This window comes from Halichoeres trimaculatus, unplaced genomic scaffold (genome assembly GCF_033239565.1).
Source record: "Halichoeres trimaculatus isolate MK-OKI-2021-1 unplaced genomic scaffold, fHalTri1.1 fHalTri1_scaffold_4, whole genome shotgun sequence".
Taxonomy (NCBI): Eukaryota; Metazoa; Chordata; class Actinopteri; order Labriformes; family Labridae; genus Halichoeres; species Halichoeres trimaculatus.
In genome coordinates, this window is record NW_027437182.1 from 3,434,365 (window position 1) to 3,457,753 (window position 23,389).

A 23,389-nucleotide genomic window follows, 5' to 3' on the forward strand; every position below is an offset into this window, starting at 1 on the left:
GTGTCTAGAGTTCATTTATCAATTAAATGTTCCAGCTACACTCAGTAAAACTGTGCATGTGTGTGCTAGTCACTTCACGGCCGACTGCTTTTCCAACTTTGGACAGTCCAACAGAGGGCTAGCCAATAGACTGGTCCTGAATCCAGGCGCATTACTAACCATCCTCCAACAAACCTGGGACCCTGGAAATGTGAGTATTTTAAATGCTGTGTGCTGTGGAGCAGATGGAAGAGCTTTTCCTCAGTGTCCCCCCTGTCTCTGTGTTAGCTTCAGGATGCTAACTTTAGCTGTGGTTAGCCTGTTGTTTTAGCCTGTAATGTTACGGTAAACGAGCTTCTCTGTTTTCTAAACATTGTGCACTCGGAGCTCGTGGCGCCGCTCTCAGTGACGTGGAAGAGTGGGGCGGTATCAGCGGTGGCTCATTTACATATGAAGGCCACGCCCACTAAATCCGAGCGTTCTGAACAGAGGGGCTATGAGAGCCTGGAAACAATGCTGCTGTGCTTGATTTATTGGCTTTTTGGACCAAAACATGTTACTACCATTTCATGAAGACATCAATGATCCAGATTAAACTGCAGAAAAGGAGCAGAATATGGGAACTTTAAATACACTCGTTTTTTTTTTTTTTTGGAGTTAAATTATGAAGTAGGCTTAATGATGACTTAAAACTGTGCAACTTGCTGTTGAGTTAAAAAAAAACATTGAAAAGTAAAATAATAAAGGGTGAGAATAAAATTGACTAAATGTCAAATGAATTAATCAAGATTAATTTAGAGTAAATCTTGTCATGATTTTTTTATTCATTTATTTTTGATTTCCTATCTCTGATATTCTGAGTTTTTTCATTTCTTTCTTTTTTTTTGGTTACATGATCACACACAATTCATATTCTGAAGTTTGTAACTGAAATAGACACTTTTTAAGAGTCAGAGTGAACATCGTGAACACTGAAACCGAGGCCAAACGACTAGTTTTGTGTTAAACTGGTGTTTTTCTCCCTCAGAGGAGGAGGTCGTCTTCTTCATCACAGATTTTAGCAGACAGGAGCGACGTGGAGCACACCATGAATAAATGATCAGACTGCACGCTGAGCCGTCGCTGGTGCCACACACTGAGCTATGAATTATTAAAGCAGACGCTCCATATGGTGACTCTGACTGTGAATGAGAGGACAAGTGTGTAAAATCAGAGCCCAACCCCCGTCTGCTGAATAAATTCACACCCGGCTCCACCTGTTGACGAGTGTTTGACGTCCATCGATCAATCAGCTGGGAGTCAGGACACTCACACAGAACATTTCATTCTAAAAAGGAAGATAAAAAACTGGAGTCATCTTACCGATAAGAGGATGAGGAGGGCGAGGGTCAGCGGGGTGAAGGTAGCAGCAGACATTTTGTGTTTCTTGGAGTTTCTCTTCAGGAAGGACCTCAGCTCACCTCGGGATCTGGAAACAACAGTTAGTGAGATGTTAGAGAGCTGTGTGAGCAGCACACGTCTCTCAGAACGTAAACAGATCCAAACAGGAGAGCACTCAGTAATTTAAAGACGGTAAATGTTTAAAGAAACACAATAAAACTGCATCAGGGCGTGAGTTCGCTTTAAGTAAACACACGATGCATTTAACCAGTTACTCTCTTTGATATATTTATATTAGGGACACGCTAACGGCAGAGTCACAGGGCGCTGCTGGGTGGCTCAGAGAGGCTGGTGTCCCACAGAGCGCCGTCAGGGTGTATAGATGAGAGTATCATCAGTGTAATATAATATAATTATGACCTGATTACCTCGCTAGGGTCATTTTTAAAGCAGAGATCAAAACAGTTACATTTTTATCACCCTTCCCTGCTTCAGACGGATCTACCTGCAGTCACTCTCCAAACCAAAGGGTGGCGCTCTAACGCACCTGTGTGCTCCACCGCTATTGGTTTATTATAAGCTGTAAGAGCAGGGGCATTAACTATGGCTGAATAAAACAAATAATAATCCCAAAATAATGTTCTGACTCTGCTCACATGAAGCTGAATGTTTCTTTTTTTTTTTTTTACCACCAGGCTAAAAACATGGCTCATTTTACAAAGACAGAGAAGCTAACGCAAAACTAACTTGAAGAGACAAAATTTTACCATGCTCTTCTTGAACTGGTTTAAAATAAAATGAATAGAAAAAAAAAAAAAAGTTAAGGGTGGGCCTGGGATCCTTTGGGCCCACCCATAAGGCCGTCCCTGGTTCACGGAGTCCCTGGAAAATGTAAGTTGAGTTTTTTTAAATGTTTTTTTTTTTTTTTCTGTTTCTTGAGATACCTGACAAAAGACCTTTAAGTCAACGGGCTGCTGAGAAAATAATGAGTTTGATTTTTGGATACTCAGAAGTTTTAAGCTGAGTTATGCATAAAAAAACGTGTCATGATGGGAACCTTTAACCATTAAAAATAAATAAATCAAGAAAAAATAAACTATTTATAAATTTATGAAATTTAAATAAGTTGCAAATATTGTGACATATTTTAAAATTTCATAAATTTGCACTTTTTTCCCCCCAAAAAATGAATTAAAAAAATGACTAAATTTGGGAAAGTTAAAAAGCCTTGCCAAAAAATTTAAAAAAAAAATCCAAAAGTATTTCAAAATAACATGTAATTTCAACATTTTCTACATACTTTTTATTTTTAAAAATAGAAAATAAATGATTTGCAAAAATTTTCAGAAATTAAAAAATGTTGAAACCTGCAAAAATTCTAATAAAACTTAAAAAAAAGATTGTTCCTCTTATATGGAAAGTTTTCAAGAAATTGAAATTGAAAAATATTTGGCAAAAAAAGTGTAAAAAAATGCTAAATAAAAAAAATCAAAAGCTTTATTGCAAAAGGTGACGCATACATAGTTTAACAAAATATTGACACATTTTTTTTTTATTTTGTGTCAATATATTTAATCATCAATACTCTCTGTAAGAAAAAGAGTGTCATGATGGGAACTGTTAACTATTAAAAAAAAAAAAACTCACTCTGGAAGTCCAAATCATAAATTCACAGGGAGGGAAAAAAGCCACAAAGAAAACAAAAAGGTTTGAAGTGATGTGACAAACCCAGAAGGAAAAACAGAAACTTTAAACACACACTGGAGAAACACACACAGGTGAGAGTGAGGCTGCGTTCACACTGCAGGCCTTATCCTTAAACTCCAGTTTTTTGTTTGTCGGTTCAAATTACATTGATTTACAATGTCGCCTGTCTGTGGACTGTGGTGTGAACAGCTCATGCTCCTAAAGTGATTAATGACGACCTGCACGGTACAGTGTTTATGGAAACAAATATGGTGGCAGCTGCTCGTCTCATTTATGGATTTATTTTAACAACTGTATGTGGTGGGAGCAGACACATTTTTGAGCGTGTTAGGTTAAAAAGTTTTTTGAGTACAACTCTCGCCTCCATTTTTCTTCTTCTTATAATTATTATTCTTCAGAACTATATATTTTCAAAAAGAAACCATAACAAAACAAAAATAGATGCCAAGAATAAGCTCGTGCAAATATTCCAACAAATCCTCATTGCTTCTCCCTCTGTAAACACACGGTACGTGTCACATCACGCCCCTTCCATGATTAACGTGACGTTATGAGGAACTCTGAGTGTTTTTTTTACGATCACAGCACGGGAGGAATGAAGAGGAGGTGTGCACGCTGGCATTGTTCAGAGCAGGACTCCAAAATAAAACACAGACCACCTCAGGCTCCCAGTGACAGGCTTCACACCTCCAACACGTCAGCGGAGAAAAAACACATCCTCTGACGTCGCCGTGCCCGGCTGTGGAAAAACACTCACGCCACGCCAGCTCAGCTTGAGTGGACCAGATTTTTACCAGCTCAGAAATGTGCAAATTTAAGAGACAGGGTTGGTTTTTCAATATCAGATGTCAGACATTTCCCACTGTCTGCCTCCAGTTTCCTGCTCCAACTAAATCTCTATCTCTACAAATAAAAGCATAAAAGTCCCAAAATAATTTTCAAAAATTGTTTGTTTACATTTTTGTTGCAGTTCAGATGCTTTCTGGGATTTTCAAGAACTTTTAATCGCTTATTTTTTGGGGGATTTGTGATGAAAGCGGATGTCTCCTCCACGATTTTCCCACAAGGATTATCTGAGGTTTTCTCTTTCCTCCCGTCTCCGTCTCTATCCTCAGCCCATCCATACCATGTCTGTACATGTATGTAAACATGTCATGTTGCGTGTCTGTGAGGGGTCCATGTGCACAGATCTGTGTGCCCAGCCCGACTCCGCAGGCCCCGAGGCTTCGCACGAGTGAGGCCAAGTATCAGGACTGAGCAGGACTGAGCAGGACTGAGCAGGACCGAGCGCTCGGCCCCGTCCCACAGGGAGGCTCGACAGCTTGGCATCTCTACTACACCCCAACTCTGCCAGCAACAAGCCCCTCCTCCCCTCCTCCCCTCCCTCCTCCATCCTTCCCTCCCTCCTCCCTGGTGTTGTCAGGAGTAACAGCTGAGAGCTGCTGAGTTTGGATCCGAGCTGGACCACGTGGACCTGGAGCCTCCTTCTGCTCCGGCTTCTGCTGCACTCCAAACAGAATCTGGTGGATTGCATAATAACATGTAACGAGTAAATGACACTAAATACAAATTAAGACCATTCTTTCTGTGTGTGGATATGATTTCATTTAGTCCTTTACATCAGGAGTCTGCAGTTTTTACTTTCATTAGAGCAATTTACCTCAGCTCACCTGGATTACAGTCATTCAGGAGCCACAAAATATACTTTATTAAAGACTCAAAGGAGTAAAAAAAATCTATACATAGTAACAATCTTGTGGAAAAATTATATAAAAGAGAAGTTTTTTGTGTTCATAGTTTTTGTATTAAGTTTTTTAAAAAAACCCAAAAACATTTGCAAATACTAAAAGAAAGCAAGAAAACCTTGTAATGTCATAAATTTATGAAGTTTCAATATTCAGAAATATTTTTAAATTATAATTTAAAAAAAGAATTAAAAGATGTGCAAAAATTTGCAAATATTCCCAATTTTTTTTATTGCAAAAAAATTGCCAAGATTTAAAAAATTTGTGAAAAATAAAAAATAAAAAAATTTAATTTCAAATATTTGTCAAATTTTCAAAAATGTAAAAAGTGATTATTTTTTTCCATTCTTTAAAATTAAAATTAATTTAAATAATTACTAAAACAATTTGAATAAATAAATAAAATAAAAAGAATAAAATGTGCAAATTCTAAAATAATAGGATTTTTTCCTATATCTAAAAACATAAAAAATAAAATTAAAAAAATATTGCAAAAAAATAGTTAAAAAATGCAAAATTAAAAAAATAAAAGCTTTTTTGTAAAAAGCTGGTCTGACAAAATTTGAATTCATGTTTTTTTTTCCAAGTATCAATGTCTTCAATCATTAATACCCTCGTCAAGGGATTTAATGAATCAATTCTTTTTGTCAATAGCAGCTTCTTTAATGCTACAAGGAGCCATTGCAAAGGAGTCAAAGAATACATGTTTGTGAAAACACAACACACACACACACACACACACACACACACACACACACACACACACACACACACACACACACACACACACACACACACACTTACACAGCCTTCATTCATTCATTCATTCATATTTAGTTAAAGTCAAAGCAGGACACACACAGACAAACAACAGTAAAACAACAAAACCAGACACGTTGTGAATAGAGGTCTCGGCTCTGCCAGGGCCACCATGATGGCTGCAGATATTCTTCCACAGAAAGCTTTCAGGCTGAGTGCTCAAACACAAACTGCCATTAACTCATTTGTGAGGGAAAAACACTCACATGTTAAAAAGCAGCAAAAACACTGATGGTATCTGGGCCTGCCACAGCGGGAACCGGCTCAGCGAGGTCTGGAGAGAAAGGCTGAGCAAAGTGAAAGCAGCAGAGAAAGACTTTCTGAGGAACCAAACTCCTGAGGAGAGATGGCATCGAAAGCAGCGGACGGAAGAGACACGTTAAGGAGTTATCTGTAAATACAAGTTGCTGTTTTCCTGCAGAACTGAGCTCACTGTGCTGTGTAAACTCACACTTCAGTCCTCGGAGGAGAGTTACTGTGTTAACTTTGAAAAATGAGTCCAGTTTTTGCGCGCTGTGCCAAAAGTCTTGCGAATGATTCAGCAGATGGCTTCCACTAGCCCACGCCAGTCAATGTCCAAACCGTGTCCCAGAAGCATCTCTGAGCCCAGTCTGTTTTCCATGGAGTCCAGAGAGGGTCAAAAAGACTGACCTGGACAGGAAGTCCAACACGAGAACTGCATCAAATTAAAACATCACAAACAGACAGCCGAGCACAACACAACAAACATTATCTCAGACGCTTTTCAAAAACCTTACCAGGTCTGGACCTGCTGACGTTCTAAAATTAACAAAGACCAACCATCAAAACAAGATACGGAGTCTGTTCTCATTGTAACCCAACATGAGTCGAGACTTTTGCAAGTGTTACAAAGGTAAAGAAAAACTCCCTGTAACAGACAGAAACCTCGAGCAGAAGCAGATAAAACGCTGTCCTTGAAATTTTTTGGATGTGGAAGGACAGCTGAAAGGCAAAACCTGATCAAATACAAGTTTCAGAGTTATTCTTTTTAGAAATGCCTTCTCCAAGGTGGGTGATTGGCTTCAATGGTAGATACAACTGAGTGTCGTCTGCATAACAGTGAAACTTTATGGAGTCTTTCCTCCTAAAAGTTCCTAAAGGAAGCAAATAGAAAATGTAAAGAGCTGGTCCTGGTGTGCAGATAGCCCAGCAGACGAGATCATGCCCCATGAGATTCACCCTGGAGCACGTGGCTGGGCGTCATTCCCCACTCCTGCTCTGTTTCCTGCTCTTTCCATTGTCCTATACTTTCCAATTAAAGGCGTGAAAAGCCAGTAAAAGCTTGAAAAAAGAGAAATGAAAAGAAAAGAAAAAAATGAAGTGGTACCAGCACGGAGCCTTGCAGAACTCCATAACTCAGCCTTGTGTGCACCAAGGATATACGGTTGATTTTGTTGTAAAATATGCTGCAAACAGTAACTCAACTAATCAAAACACCAGATACAACATTTAGGCATATATAAAAGGATGCAACATGTAGTTCATTTTGAAAAAAATATAATCAAATACACATCCCGTTTGTGTTTCCACAGCAAACTGTGCCCTCTTGTGGTAGGTGGCGTGTAAGGTGGATGCCGCAAGCTGCAGGTGTAAAACAATAGCGTGATGTTGTAGCAGCGCAACATAGTTTACCCCGCTAATAAATCCAACGAAGAAGAAAAACGCAACACAGTAAACAAAGAGCATAGATGAAGACATGCAGCATTTCATCCTCTCTGTGATTGTCATGTAGCTCTTTGATACAAAGAACAATCAAGCTTTGTTTCAGAGAAGACTGTGTGCCAATTCTTTCGACCAATCAACTGTCTGCAGTGTTGTAGCTCCACCTTCTGAGAGCGGATCGGTTCAGTCTGGCACCCATACGAAAGGGTCCCAAAAAGTGGGACGGCTCGTCTCGGTTATTTGGGGATCTGTCCCGGGATGAGTCAGTGGAAACGCCACAAAATCCACCAAAATGCGGCTTTATACTCCATAATCATGCGAAATTATACAAAAAAGGTGAAAATACTGAGAAAATTACAGAGCACAAACACAGACAGTCTACACTGTGTCATGACTCGAGACAAAGCAGACAAAGCTGATGTCCGCGTAGCACTGTGTTACTGTGTATTCATACACACTCTGCGTCAAAAACTAGTACGGGTCGTAGGAGCTTACGAAACCTTCTCTATTTTTTTATGTACATGTATTTATTGACTTTTTGAAGATGAAACAACGTAAGTCGAGAACCACGTAAGTCAAGGACCTCTTGTACAAGTAAATGTTGCATCAGGTCCAAATGGGTTAAAAATAGGGATAGATCAGTTATCAGCCGCACCGATAATCAGCATTTTGAAGCATATCAGCATCTGCCTTTTTTTTTTTTTTAATCTGGTAGCCGATAAGAAATTGAATTCAAGACTGTCTAATTTTTGGCTCCAATCCAGCCACGCCTTTTTTTGGAAAACTTGACTCAGTGTAGAAAACTTAAGGTAACTATTTACTTTTATAAGTCTTCATTTAACTTAATACGACAGCTGCTGAGCCTGGGAGCTGTTTAATAAACGTATGCTTAAAGGCGTCTATGCAAAGTTAAGTGTTGGAGTTTGTTGTATCCCAAAATTTGACGCCAATATTTCCTGTTTTACTGCAAATGAAAATCGGCCCCAAATATCGGTTATCGGCTTCCTTGACTACTGATAATCAGTATCGGCCCTGAAAAAAACATATCGGTCTGTTTCTAGTTAAATATAACTAATTAATTAATTACATAATTCACGATCAGAAATTTTGTTTGAACCGTTTTTGAGCGTCTTGTGGTGGACGGTGGGTTTTTAATTCTGGTTTTAACAAAATAAAAACACAAACAGCTGTATAACCTTAAATGCAGTGTATCTGCCTCCAAAACAATTATTTAAGCAAATTTCACACCAACTATTCCTCTTTACAGACACTGACTGTTTCCTCTGAAGCAAACTCTGACCTGTGAGTCTCAAACAGAAGAAGAAAACCAAACAAAGATTGTGTCACAGCCAGCGATCACTGCTGTAAGATCTCAGACGATAACTGATGAAGACGTTAACAGATGGACTGATCTCTGACACCAGGCTCCGTTCATCAGTCATGGCTCTAATGTGAGTGAGTGATAGATGGAGCATAGATCAGAAAAGACAGTGTGTCCACACACACACACACACACCATCCAGGCAGCCTGAAGCACCAACACCTCCTACACTCCTCCGCCTGTGAGCAGTCCAGCTAATTCAGTGGACCGAGCTCCCGGCGTGGATCTTTTTCAGGCTGTCAGTGAGAGCGGTGGAAGCAGGGACGGGTCTGATCTGTGTGTTTCATTACAGGAAGAAATCCTGTGTTTAACAAACAGAGTGCGTGATGGAGGCTTGGTGTGATTTGTTGGCGCTCAGACTTCCAGGGGCCCAAAGGCTCCAAATTTCTGCTTCTGATCGTTTAGCAGTTTGAGACGAGAGCAGCGTTTACACAAAATGAGCAGATGTCCGGCTTTCTCAGCTGACGCTTTGTGGAGAATCAACAACGCACAGAGCGAGACTCAGAAAACCGTCCAGTGATGGAGTGAAAGCAGTTTTGGGAGAGTGGTGGCTCTGCAGATGGGATCTCAGGAATCCAGTCCAACGAAAAAACTCTACACTTCGCTCAGATTGGAGTCTGAAAGACCCTCAGCTCAATCTGAAACGCTTTAATCAGCTACTGTCGCTTTAAGGCCTCCCAAGCATTCCTGAACACAGCTTTCTGGAAGCCTCCTCCACTGTTGCCATGCTACAAAGTTGGAGTCATGAGGTAACAGATGTTTCTCTTTTTACAAGATCATTTATGGGATGTGTCAGTTTGTGTTGGACCCTCAAATTTGAGCCAGAAAGATTGTCACAAGATCTTCATGAGACGTCACAGGCGCCGCCATTGAAGCAGTTGCAGCCAGAGTCTGCGCAGTAGAGACGACTGTGAGGGATTCTGGGAGAATCTGAGTGGAGCTGGGTGACAAAAATAATATTTATTATTTTTCTTTTGAGAGTCTGATCACTTCTTGACTCTACCTCCTGACATATTTTACAATCCCGGGAAAAAATACACAAGAACGGCAGCTGTCAATCATCGTTAAACGTGACGTACAGCCTCGTTTTTAACCTCGCATCACTAATGAAAACAAAACTTTTCAGAAAAAAGAGGACTTGGATACAAGACAGCTAAATGATATCTTCAAATCACCACAACAATCAGGCATGAGAAACATTTCTATGAGGAGTATTAATTTTTTAAAGTTTGACCACAGCCCATCTGGAATGACTGGGGAGATGGATTTTTTGACTTACGCTGCAGCCAGCCACCAGGGGGAGCAGTTTTTGTTGAGATCTCACTTCAAGCAAACTTGGCCTGCATTAAATACAACATTTTCTGACACTTACAGCCCGGTTTATTTTCCAACATGGTTGATGTTTTGTTTGGTTGTTGCTGTGGCAGGTTGTCCGGACTTTGGGTTTTTGGGTCTTTTACCTTCAGTAGGCTTGAGGACTGTAACAGGGTCTTGACAGTCTCCCTAAAAAATCAGATCGCTGCTGCTCGAGTCCTCACTAAGACCAAGAAAGTGGATCACATCAGTCCAGTTCTGAGGTCTTTACACTGGCTCCCTGTTTGTCAGAGGACAGATTTTAAAACACTGAGGTCTGAGGAAACGCTCTGCTCCTTTAAATCCAGGTTGAAGACTCATCTTTTCACAGCTGCCTTTTATACATATATATATTTTTTAAATTGCACAATTTTGCAACTCTGCACTGACCTTTATCTTAAAATCTGTTTTAATCTTTTTTATTCTATTTTGTTTTATTGTGCCTTATATTGTATATTGTTTTTTTTAATCTGCTTTTTAATTGAATTTCAATTGTTTTCTTTTAATATGTGTAAAGCATTTTGAATCGTACAGCTGAAATGGTCTATATAAATCAACATGCCTTGCCTACGTCTGCATGAATTTCCCAGGGGGTTAACGGCTTTTTCTGCAGATATTTGATCACACCACAGAGCCAAATTTTATCCATATTCACAAAATGTCTCTGGTTTTATTTTTCAAAGTCCTCAAACACATCAGCGTCAGTTAATCTGACAATAAACCGTGCTGTAAGTGTCAGAAAATGTTGAATTTAGTCTTCGCCAAGTTTCATCACTATGGCGTAAATCCTTCCTAGTCGGACTACGAACTTTTCAGTCCTCTCGCCTAAATAAGATAAATAACACAGGACTGTTTAGTCTGTTATATCAATTAATAAGGTATTGACCATATCTATGAGAGAGACTCGTCAATTTCGCCTCCAGTTCAAGTTTTGAAAGAAGACTCTGATGTAGTTGGTGCTTGCTAAGCTCCAGTTTTGAGCACCTGGAGCCAGAGCTTTGTCTGAGTAAACCATAGACTGTAAAAAAAAAAGTTGGACGTCATCTTGCTTGGCTCCAAGTGAAGTTGACACAGAAACTGCTCCCCCTGGTGGCTGGCTGCAGTGTCCAAAATTAAAGACGTCCCAATCCAATTTGCTGATGGGTATTGGCGACTGATATAGCTATTTTTGGAGGATCGGAAAGCATCAGATTTCATTACATGATTGGGACTGATACAGTTTTAACATGTTTTCAGCACCGTCACACTTTACAGCCGCAGTAAATCTCCCTGTACTCTGCACTTTCATGGTCAGTATTCTTTGTGTGCAAAGTTTAGCACCTGCTCTTTTGAAGGTTTTCTGCTCGTATTTTTTCTTGTATTATGGCTTTTGATTTTGAACTATTCAGGATTTATGTTTCTCATTTATCATCATTGTTATTTAGTTTTTCATTGTGACCTGGTTGAGAGAGCAAGTTTGTTGCAATACGGTTCATTTTATAAGGCAAAATAAAAAAGTGTATGTATTCAATACTAGTTGCAATGTTTCAAAGGGTCTGAAAATGTAGGTTTTGGATCGAATAGGTATTGGCAAAACATATGAAAAAATCAGATTGGAAGTCAAAAAAACCTGTAGCAGGACATCCCCATCAAAAACTCAGTCTCCTCAGTCATCGCTGATGGGCTGTGGTCAAACTTTGAAAATTAATACACCTCGCAGAAATGTTTGTTGTGGTGATTAGAAGATATCATTTGTCTGCCTTGTATTCAAGTCCTCTTTGTTTTTTAAAGTTTCATTTTCATTGGTTATAAGAGGTAGAAAACAAGGCTTTACGTCATGTTTAACCGTGATTGACAGCTGTCGTTTTTGTGTATTTATTTCAGGGATTGTAAAAATACGTCAGGAGAGAGAGCCAAGAAGAGAAGAGCCAGGCTGTCCACTCTATAAACAGTCCGTGGTGGACAGACAAAGAACCAGTGCTAAGTCAGGAACTGGTCTGGGACTAGCACCATTTCAGTCACCAGAAAAGGAGTAACTCCTTGGAGGGTGAGGGCCCTGAACGGCCAATAGCTCCTGGCCTCATGAGGGCTGGCCAATCAGAGGAAAGGGGGTTCGTGAAGCAGGAAGTCTTAAAGAGACAGTAGCAAAAAAAAGAGCATTTTTTAAAAACAGCATTGAGAGAAAAATAGGGACTTTTTTGAGCTGTTAGTTACTTTAGATCAGGGATGTCAAACTCGTGCCATGGAGGGCCAAGAGGCTGTGGGTTTTCCTTCCAACCAAGAACTCCACCAGCTGATTCCACTGATTACCTCACCTTTAAGCAGAGAGCAGGGGCTAATCAGTGAAATCAGCTGGTGGAGTTCTTGGTCGGAAGGAAAACCTGCAGCCTCTTGGCCCTCCATGGCAAGAGTTTGACATCCCAGCTTTAGATAGTATAAGGGTACCAGAGGGACAGAATAAAGCCTAAAAGAATGCACAATACCCCTCTTTAAAGATAAATATAAACCGGATCGTCTTTTTTTCACAGAGAACTTTGATAAACCAAATTACTGAGGCAGTCTAATAAAACATAAACAAGTTCTTACTTGGAAACGAATACAGTGTTTATAGTTATCCTCATACTTTCAAAACTTCAGGAAGTGTGTGTGTGTGTGTGTGTGTGTGTGTGTGTGTGTGTGTGTGTGTTAGCTCAGCAGCTGCTCAGGACTCTCCTCCCCGAGCTGTAATCAGCGGCTTAATGAGTCTCAGCGGCTTTCATGTTCAACACTGTCAGCCTGAGAGTGTGTAATGTTTGATGCTCCGTCCAGAGAGCACACACGTAATTACAGAAACACACACACACACACACACACACACACACACACACACACACACACACAAACACATAAACACACACATCCATGCTCTTCAAACTTAATATTTCAGACAGGGCTCTTTGCTTTATGTTTAGTCTGTGTTAGGAAGAAAAACACTTGGACTCAAGAGAGGAGGAAGACGAGGAGAGGAAAGATAAAAAAATACAGAAGCTTGGAGAAGGAAGGGGAAGAGTCTGAGGCCTCTCCAAGAGTGTGTACGTGTGCTTGTGTGTGTTTTAAGAGATATGAGTCCTCCGGAGAGGAGAGAGGAATTCATTCCCTCAGGAATTACTGAGGTCCAGTGCATGGAAAATCATGCATTAACATGTTGGAGTAAATATGCGTCACATCTTGCAATAGAGCATTTAGATTTCCTCAAATTTTTTTTGCTTTTTTTTAAATTTATTTATTTGTTTTTACTTTTTGCAAATTTGTTAAATTATTATTTTTTTCACATTCTTCAAATTTTTAAAAATTTCATTTTTTCAATATTTTGCAGCTGATATTTTTGCAACTTTCACAATTTTTTTAAATTTCTTCAAATTTCTTTAAATTTTTGCAAATAATTTTAGTCCCATTTTTCATTAAAAAGATAATTTTTGGTTTTATTTAAATTTAGTAAAAAAAAAAAACATTTTTATTTATTTATTCATTTATTTTCTTCAAATTTATGAAAGATGGCACATTTTTTAAAAGGTCAAAAATTTTGAATTTTTCACTTTTTCAAAATTTTACTGCTTTAAAATATTTTGCAAATTTTTAAAATTAAAAATATTTTTAAAAATATGCAAATGATTTGATTATTTTTTATGAAATTTATGACATTATTTATTATTTCCTTTTTTTAAAAAAAAAACGCTTCATTAGACAGATGAGGAGAGACGGACAGAGAGTGTCTCCCTGTTTATCTTCTGGTGGGACACTGAGAGCTGTGTTTTCCCTCAGGGGGTACGATCTGGTCAGGCTTTGACAGCTGTTGTGGTCTGGAGAGTAAAGGCATGCACGGGCTAATCCCCTCTGCTCACTGACAAACACCCACCCTTTAAACGTCTGCTCTCTTTCCAGCCTTTCATCTTTTCACACTGACTCCTTCTCCCCTCAGAAAAACCAGTAAAAGCAGCCGAAACTCATCCCCGAGCTGCTCCCAGAAACATAATCTAAAGTGTTAATCCAGCGCCGGACCGTCTAATTCAGAGGGGATATCACAGTAAGTCACTCAAGTCTCCGGCTCTATATTTAGCTCAAGGAATTATGGGAGGAATTAATATACACAGACATGACTTAGTCTTCATTATTTTGGGGAGGGAGAGGCAGAGTACGAGCACTGGCCTGGTTTCTTGCTCTCATTATGTCCCGCTTTTCCCACAATCCACCGGGGAGCTGCGTATAGTCACGAGACTGGGGCAAAGACGCTTTGGAAGAAAATATAAAAATTACAAGTTTGAATAAACTTTCATATATATATATATATATATATATATATATATATATATATATATATATATATATATATATATATATATATAAATATATTTCAGTTAATTTTTGAAATTAAATTTTTATTTATTTATTTTTTTTAGACATGGCAAATTTTTAAAATGTAAAGAAAATGGAATTTTTCACATTCTCAACATTTTACTGTGTTCAAATATTTTTTAAAACATTTTGCAAATTCAAAATATTTAAAAAAAAATGTGCAAATTATTTGATTATCATAAATGTATGACTATATATATATATATATATATATATATATATATATATATATATATATATATATATATATATATATATATATATATATATATATATATAAATTGCAAAAAAAGTAAAAGACTAAGAACGCAGATGTGCAGTTTAATTAACACAAAAAACTCATTGTTCAGATGATTATTCACTAAATTCTTACTAAATAGAGATTTTTATCCACTTTTTGCTCACCTCTGTTCTTTGTATTTACTCATCAAAACCACATCCAAAGCACCTGTTTGGCCTCGAATCCGGATTCAGGGCGGATGTTTCAACACGTCCATACCTCTCTATGAATAAGGCTGCAGCTGAGTGTGCACCAATGTCAACAAATAACTCAACAAGAACCTTATCTTATCAGCCACCTGTGATAAAACTGGAAAGATAAGCCTGATAAAAGCAAACACACACCCTCACAGCTTATTTATTTGAACATTCATAAATGTGCTGCTGTGAGAAGCTTTTTAAAAAAAATTTTTTTGCTGCTGTTTGACCCCGACTAACACGACAAAGAGGAAAAACCAGCACCTGTGATTCATTGACAGCAGGATGCATGGCAAGGTCACTCACAGCTTTCACCGTAAGGCCTGGATTTTATCGATCTGCAGGGATGCTGCAGCCAAAACACCTCATCTTTTAAAAAAAAAAAGCAATATGAAACGGGGAAATATTGATGCCATGTTTGTTAACTGAATTCCTGCAGAAGCCAATTTGTTGCAGCCTTGCTCGCCTTGCTTCATATGGATCCTGTGCTGTTAAAAATGCATGCATGATGAATGGCATGCAGCCTTAAAGGAGAAGGATATCACATTCTGACATCATTTTACGCACCTCCACCATCCTTTACACAGCTTCATGATGATTCAGTGACAGACCTGCAGACGTTGATCATCCTGTCTATTTGTAAATATGATAGAAAGCATGTTGTGGGTGTCACTGAGCTGATTTCCTCAGGTAATCCCACGACATGTGTCCCCTTAACCTGATATTCCGCTCTTAATGTTTGCAGCATGCAGTAAATTGTGCAAACTGCGCGCTATGAGGAGCCACTCAGGAGAAGGGGAACCTCCTCGCTGAGCCCAGCCGACTCATGCCGCAAAACCCCGGGCATGCTCCCTCCAGCCCCTTCCCCTAAACACCCCGAATTCAAGATTAACGTGTGCACAAGGTCAAACACGCTCAATCTGAAAGATTACTCTTCTAATTCATGAGATTTCGTGCGATCTTACCATGGTATCGATATCCTCCAAATGCAGCTCCTGCGTTGCGCACTCCGCAGGGGGACAAACCAACCCCCCAACGGGGCTGCGAGGGTGCAAGACTCCCCCTCTCCGGAGGCTCCAAGCAGCACAACTTCCAGCCCAGGGAGGGAAAGAGACAGGCTTCAGATTTTCTCCTGAACCACCCTCAGAAAATGCGACAAAGTAGTTGTTTCCAGAAAAACGCGGAGTGTGTCAGGACGTTTCCTCTTGCGCTGGAGGCTGGGTTAATGTTTGGAGCAGAGCCCTGCGGATGGCTGCTCGCTTCGCCCTCCACAGGAGAATGCACCGTGCATTTCAACTAACCCTCTCCTCCCTCTCCTCTCCGCTCTCTTACACACACCAGCGCTCACACACATGCGCGTAAGGAGGCACACATCCTCCTCTCTGCATGATCGATGTGAGACATGACCGAGTTATGCAGGATCCAGTCTCTGCAGGTCCGACACAGGGTGATCTGGATCCAGAGGTCAGTGTCAGGGGTCACCAGATGCAGACAGAGATCAGGACCATGGACAGCGACCATCATCTCTTTATTCACCCATTACAATAAATCTGGATATGTTAATCATCTGGGCTGTGAGGAGTGAAAAATGCTTGAAAATGAGATTATCTGTGCCAAATGTAGGTTATTTCAAAATACTACTTTGTTGCTTCTTGGAAACTCCCTGATCAGGCGAAGAAAGACTTGATTGATTTACGGCTAACACGCTAACACGCTAACATTCTGCAGTGGTCTGTTCAAACTTGAGAGTCTCTCAATAAAACGAAGAGTGAACGTTTAACTTTCAGGGCTAAATAAAGACGGCTACTAAACTACAGAGCTGACAGTTAGCTTGTTGTCATGTTAGCCTACGGCTACGTCCCTAGTAACACAGAACGTAAAGGGAACGTTAGCTTTTGGTTGTCTAACGGTGCGGCCACACCTAACGTGAATTTGCGGCGCGATTACATACAAAGTCAATGCAAAGACGCGTTTAGCTGCCGATTAGCCTCGGGCGGCACGATTCGCACGTTTGGGCGGTAGACGCGAATTCGCCCGAGTTCAAAATATTCCCCCACGACGTCATTGTTTTGACAACGTTGGGGGGCAACTGCCGCCTGCGCTGGCTCCAACTCTGCCAGAGGATGGAGGAGAAAACAATCTGTGTGGTGTGTCATCATCCAGAGTTATACGATACGACGTGTGTACTCTACAGAGACCGGAAAAACAGGAGCAGGCTTGGGTGAAAGTCTCAGAGGAGACAGGTTTTGAAGGTCAGTTCTGAAAACATTCGTTCCCAGCTGGATCTGCCTGCACGGGCTATCACTGAGTCCGACTGTGTTTTCCTCAGCGGAGTTTTAAGCCTGATAGAGAGGAGGAAGGAGCGGGGCAGGGGCAGAGCCAGGGAAAAGATGGAAGTTCTCTGTGCTCCTCTCTTTCCTCCACCCCTTCATTATCCCCAGGGAGACCTCCGGGAACATGGGTCGCGGGTACGGGTTTGGGTGACCTCAGTGGCGCGCTTCTTTGTTTGGAGTGAGGCAAATGAATGGAGAGCAGAGGTTCCTTCTACATGGTCTTTTTTTCGCCACGTTTCTTTGTCTATGATAATTTTCTTTACTGGAAAACTACGCGAAAAAGGTAATTTATTAATCAGAAGTCAGCGCTATGTTAGATGTTGAAATGAACTTTGTAAACTCGGGTGGGAACGTCCTGAAGTCACCGCTGATGTATTGTTACTCTACAGCCCACCGCTGTGAGACGTGTTCTTAACTTGTACGAATGTTACACGTTGTGTAACGTTGTAGCACCGGGCTGCTAGTAGCGCTACATATAGCCAGCTACTGACCTATGGTACGAACTTACATTTGTTTGTTGTCACATTTCAATCAACAGCGCTAAGTAACTGTACTGTTGAATACCTTACCTCGTGGCGTTGTATCCAAGGTTGTAATAGTTAACTAAAACGAAACTAAACGGGAAGGAAACGGGAAGAAGGAAAACTAAAATTTAAAATACATTGCAGTTAACTCAAACTAAAAAAAACTACAAAAGAAAACAAAAACGATAAGTAAACTAAAACTGTATCTTGTGCTCACAAAACTAACTGAAACTAACCAAAATGATAGAAAACATTCCCTTAGTTATAGTTTTTGACAATATTAATAGCCTTTAGGATTTGAATTAATCCCAACCAATTTTACGACAGTTTTCGGCAGTTGTCAGCGCCGCACAGCACCATCATAGTGACGTACTGGGACGTGCTTGTTTACTGCACTGACTGGCTGTGCGCTGTGCTGCGACCAAACATAGAGGAGCAATGAATCAGAGCATCTGTAATAGTTTAATTGTTACAGAGTCCAAGTTTTTATTTATTGAAGCTCATATTATATTGTTTTTTCATAAATTATGTTTATATTTTTTATATTAAGTTTATATTATTTTCTTGTGTTTCAGGCAGCAGCCAACTGTTCAGTATCAGCATTGACTGAGCAGTGAGCACTATGTTGGACTTGAAAATAAACAGTATGACAAAATATTTACTCTGACCTTTTTGAATCCTGCACCTGGTTAATAAGGTATGAAAAAACTAAAACTAAACTAAAACTAAACTAAAACTAAGCCTTGTTGCAAAAATCAAAACTAAATAAAAACTAGAATGCCTGCTCTAAAACTAATTAAAACTAAACTGTAATGGAAAATAAAATGTCAAAACTAACTTAAACTAAACTATAATGACAAATCCAAAACTATTATAACCTTGGTTGTATCTAGTAAAAAGTTGACTTGAACAAAGAAAATTCGTTCCAAAACAAACATACGCCTCATTAAAAGTCACAGTTTTACGACAGCGTGCATTAACCTCCAGGCCAGAAGGTGGCGCTGCAGTTCAATTTAAACAGATCCTCCTCATAGCATCTTTTAACTTCATGGAAACCTGTAGAGGCATACCAGGACTCACAGTTTGGGTGAAAATAAGAAGTTCCTACATGTGAAAACTAAACCTGTGGATGTGGGAGAAGATTTTTAGAGTTTGAAGCATTCTAATTCGCCTGCCTTTTTCTTGCATAAGGCCCAACCAACAGGGGGTAACTAAGGGTCCATAAAGGTTCTTTTTGACCTGAAGTTCTGGGAACTAAATGATTCATGTGGCCCTATTGTCTGTGTTTCTACCAAGGCATGAAATCCTGTGAGTAAATCTAAATCCTGACCGTGCTGCATGGAGAAAAAAAAGTTATTGTATTACATTGCTACTTTAGTGGAGTATGATTCCACTTGCCATCCCGTCTTATGAGATGTCTTTGGGTTTTTTTTCATGTAATGCTTAAGTTTTGTGCAAGTATGTGTATCCACGAGGAGCTAATGTGGCGTCAGCGCCCTCTATTGGTGCCTGTGCAGACTTGGGTGTTTCCATGCCAGTCTGTATGTAGCTATCCTCGAGGTAAGTCACTGAGTTATTAGTTCTGTTTAATGTCTTTTATATGTTTGTTTTCTTGAGTAAATGTCATGTTTCTCTGTTTGAAATGTTTAAAAAGGGACTCTGGTTTTGTTTGGGGGGGTTTCGGTGGTTTTAATGCTGTGTTTACAATCATTAGACAAATTCCGTGGTTTAGCAATAAGCAGATAGCTCTTTTTTAAATATATATGTTGTTCTGTTTTAGCTTTTTTTGCTGACAGCTGCCAGAGACGTTTTGAGACACCTCAATTTCCTCTGTGTTAATCAGATTAAATGGCGAGTTGGTGCCAGAGATTTCAAGTGTTTGCCTGATTCATCACACAACGCAACAACGAGTTCTCAGCCCCTACACTACACCAGTAGAGGGTGGTAGGATGACAAAAATGTTGCCATTCAGCAAAAGTGACACCAAGTCAGGCTGGCATCTTAAGCTGTATTTCAACCAGAAGTTCAGGAACTTTTAGTTCCTGGTAAAACATTCACAGTAACTAAAAGTTCCAGCGGCCCATTGTTTGTCTGTATTGAGACTACAGGGCCCTGTTCTACGAAGCAAGTTCAGCCTAGCGAGATAACCTTGGAGCTACCTCGCTGAACTGAGCGCGGTAGCCGGCGGTCTCGCTACACAGTTTTACGATGCTGGTTATCAACCTCATAGGTGGATCCAGCTAGGCAATGAGCGCGTGCACACGTATAAGGCGGAGCCTGCTGCATCTGACCAATCGCGAACATGGAGCAGTCTGGAGCGTCAGAGCAGGCCGGAAGAGAGAAGGAGCGCATACTTCACACAGGAGGAGCAGGAGGTGATCATGAGGAAGTATGACGAGCTGAAACATGTAATTAACGTTAAAAGCAGCACCGTCGCTGCTGCTAAAGAACGGAAGGAGTGCTGGCAGAAAATTGCTGACAGTCTAAATGCGTAAGTGTAGTGGTGTAGTGCAAAAAGAATCTTTTGTGCCTTTATCATCCTGAAATAGCACTGTTCACCATGCACTTTTACTGTAACATGCAACATATCTAATTTAGTTCTTACATGAATTTATTCATTTGTTCATTCCTATCGTGTTTATATTTTTTGTGTGATATGTAGCCCACATGAGTCCTACATGAATTCCTGTCACAATTTTAAGACGGGCAATAAAATATTGTCATGGAACAGAAGTGTTGGCATTTAAGATCTTATTACGGCAATGAGAGTTCTTCATTCCCTTTAACTACCTGTAGAAAGTGTCATGTACTACCAACCCCTCCCTGGAAAACCGGTACCTTTCATAAAGGTGGTCATCCCAAAAAATGAGTGGGTCGGGCTCCGATGTCCACGGGATCCTCTAAGAACAGACAAGCCATTTTTTCGTGAGGGCTCATTGGTCAGTGGGCGGGGTTTTTATAGTCCGCGAGTTCAATCTGGAACCTAACCTGCCCCGGAGCAGGTTAGCCGCTCAGCGTGTGTTGCCATGGAGACTCGCCTCGCTGAGGAGTGATCCTGTGTAGTAGAACAGGGAATCCGAAACCTATCCTCAAAGCTACCTCGCTAGGCAGTAATCCTGCTTCTTAGAACAGGGCCCAGGTCTGAAGAATGGACAATGATATATGAATCACAAAATAAAGGAATATGCAATATAGTGTCTGACCAGTAGAGGGTGGTAACAAGGCCATAAAGGTTTATAATGCCACATTATGTCATAACACCCCAAAAAGTAATGACATAATACATTTTGACTTCATTATGTAATAACGCAGCATCTTGTAATAAATTCTTGAACGCTATATGTAAGAAAACTTTGCTTTACTTATTACCTTATTACAAACCTGACAACAGAACGCAAAGAGAGGCCAGCATCGTCATGTGTAGCACTGCAGTTAGCCTGTTAGCATGGAGGACATTCAGCCTGTGCTGGGTTTGGTCGCAGGTGGATTTGTTGACATCTGAAAGAAGACAAGCTCGAGAGACAAAGCTGAAACAGCTTTGACTTCTAGCTTCCAAAGAAAGAGGGCAACAGACAATAGACCAGTGTTTTGTTCTGGAAAAGGAGTACGTTGAATGATGACTTCACACAGGATGCATCCTTCTCAAACAGCTTTAGATCACCGTTAAATCCTGTTCTGATGAGCAGATTATGACACGTATATCAAAGTAAACCAGGATGACTTCCCCAGGTCTTCCTGGGCTGTTGTAAACCAGACCTCTGCTGACACGTTCAGGTGAAGGTCTCCAGTTTACAGGGTCACTCTTTAAACTGGAACACTGGGAGCTGACCTCTCAGGGAGGCAGAACTAAATTTAGACCCTAGTTCCTGTGGTCTAAAAGCAATTTAAGTGACTTGTTGAGGAAGAAGGGAGCTGAGAAAGGGAAGAAATGCTGAGGTGATATTTCTCTGAACTTGCCAGAAAAAAACTATCAGAAGCACTTTGAGCTTTTTATGGCGTGACAGGAAGCTTCTAACGTCTCGTCAAGCCCACCTGGAGCTGAGGCTGCCTCTGTAAGCAGAGGTCATCTGGGCATCCATCCATTAAAAACCACCCTGAAAAAGTGCGCTCTGTTTCCCTGGTATAATGTTCCTGCTGTCCCAACAACAGTCTGTGGTGCCAGAGACACAATGAGAGGCAGACAGGAGGACATGATGGCTGCACTTCCCCAGAACTGAGCTCATGCAGAATTTATGACTCTGAAACTCCTCGCTACAAAACACATCAGCTCTTTCTCTTTTACTCCAGTTTGTCGCAGATTTTCTCTCCTCTTAACAGCAGACGTACAGATTTTGGCTTTTTCCTCTTTCTTCTTTCTGTGAAGGAAGGTCTGCAGAAAAAAAGAGGCTCTAAAAATACACTCTCTGTTTTAACTCCTGCCTTCAACACCGCTCTCATGAAATGCAAATTGTTTGGGAAGAAATCTTGAACACACATCTACAAGATCCCACAGGATGTTAGAGTAAAGTCAGCTGAGCTCAGGAAAGGATGGAGGAGCAGAGGAAGAGCTTAAAAATAAGTGACCTAAAGAAACACTTTGTTCTACACTGTAAAAAATGAAATCTTATCAAGTGTTTTCAGTCTTGTTTTAAGTAAGAAAAATGTCTTATTAAACTCAATATGAGCCACATTTAACTCTTTAGTCCAGAAACAAGTAGACAACAATTGCCAATGGGACGAAAAAAAATTGCTCAGAAATTTGCTTTAGATTAAAATAATGTCTCATGTTCCATTGGCAGATTTTTTTTTCTTTATACAAACAATTCAGACTTCATTTTTGTCTGAAAATAACTTGAAACAAGACATTTTTCTGGACAAGTCAAGCTCATACTAATTCTAAAAAGACATTTTCCAAAAAAGTAATTGATTGTAGCTACTCGTTACTTTCCCTAAAAAGTAATTGAATTAGTAACTGAATTACTCCTTCATAAAAGTAATAAGTTTTCCTGTGTCTGGCTGAGCCAGCCAGTACAGATCATAGATTGTAAAAAAAATGGACGTCATCTTGCTCAGCTTGAAGTGAGGTTGCCTCAAAAACTGCTCCCCCTGGTGGCTGGCTGCAGTATAGGTCAAAAAATCCACCCCCAGTCATTCCAGGTGGGCTGTGGTCAAACTTTAAAAATTAATACACCTGGTAGAAATGTTTCTCACGTCTGATTGTTGTGGTGATTTGAAGATATCATTTGGCTGTCTTGTATTCAAGTCCTCTTTTTTCTGAAAAGTTTAGTTTTCATTAGTTATAAGAGGTTAAAAACTATGTTTTACGTCACGTTTAACGATGATTGGCAGCTGCTGTTCTTGTGTATTTTTTTCAGGGATTGTAAAATATGTCGGGAGGTAGAGTCAAGAAGTGATTAGACTCTCAAACTTGGCTCACTTGGCTCCACTCAGATTCTCCCAGAATCCTTCTCAGTCTTTACTGCGCAGACCCTGGCTGCACAACTGTTTCAATGGCAGCGCCTGTGATGGGGGTATTTTGGCTTCAAAACAGTACAATGGTAAATGGCGAAGCCACACTGTCCACTCTATATACAGGCTATGGGTCAGATAGACCTGCCAACTTTCCTCGTTTAGGAGGGACTCTCCCGCTTTTTAACT

General features: G+C 40.2%; 1 protein-coding gene across 3 annotated transcripts in view; it reads right to left on the reverse strand.

The window, feature by feature from the left end:
• The window catches only part of adcyap1r1b (adenylate cyclase activating polypeptide 1b (pituitary) receptor type I), a 49,483-nt gene that overhangs the window by 20,615 nt on the left and 5,479 nt on the right, over window positions 1-23,389 (reverse strand). For 2 of the 3 annotated variants that reach the window (XM_074667803.1, XM_074667805.1), the window contains exon 3: window positions 1,342-1,447. In XM_074667803.1, coding sequence (XP_074523904.1) covers window positions 1,342-1,395 — 54 coding nt within the window. In that variant the 5' untranslated portion in view covers window positions 1,396-1,447. Of the gene's footprint in view, window positions 1-1,341; window positions 1,448-15,860; window positions 16,216-23,389 lie in introns of those variants that run through there. The other variant, XM_074667804.1, reaches the window with a different exon arrangement.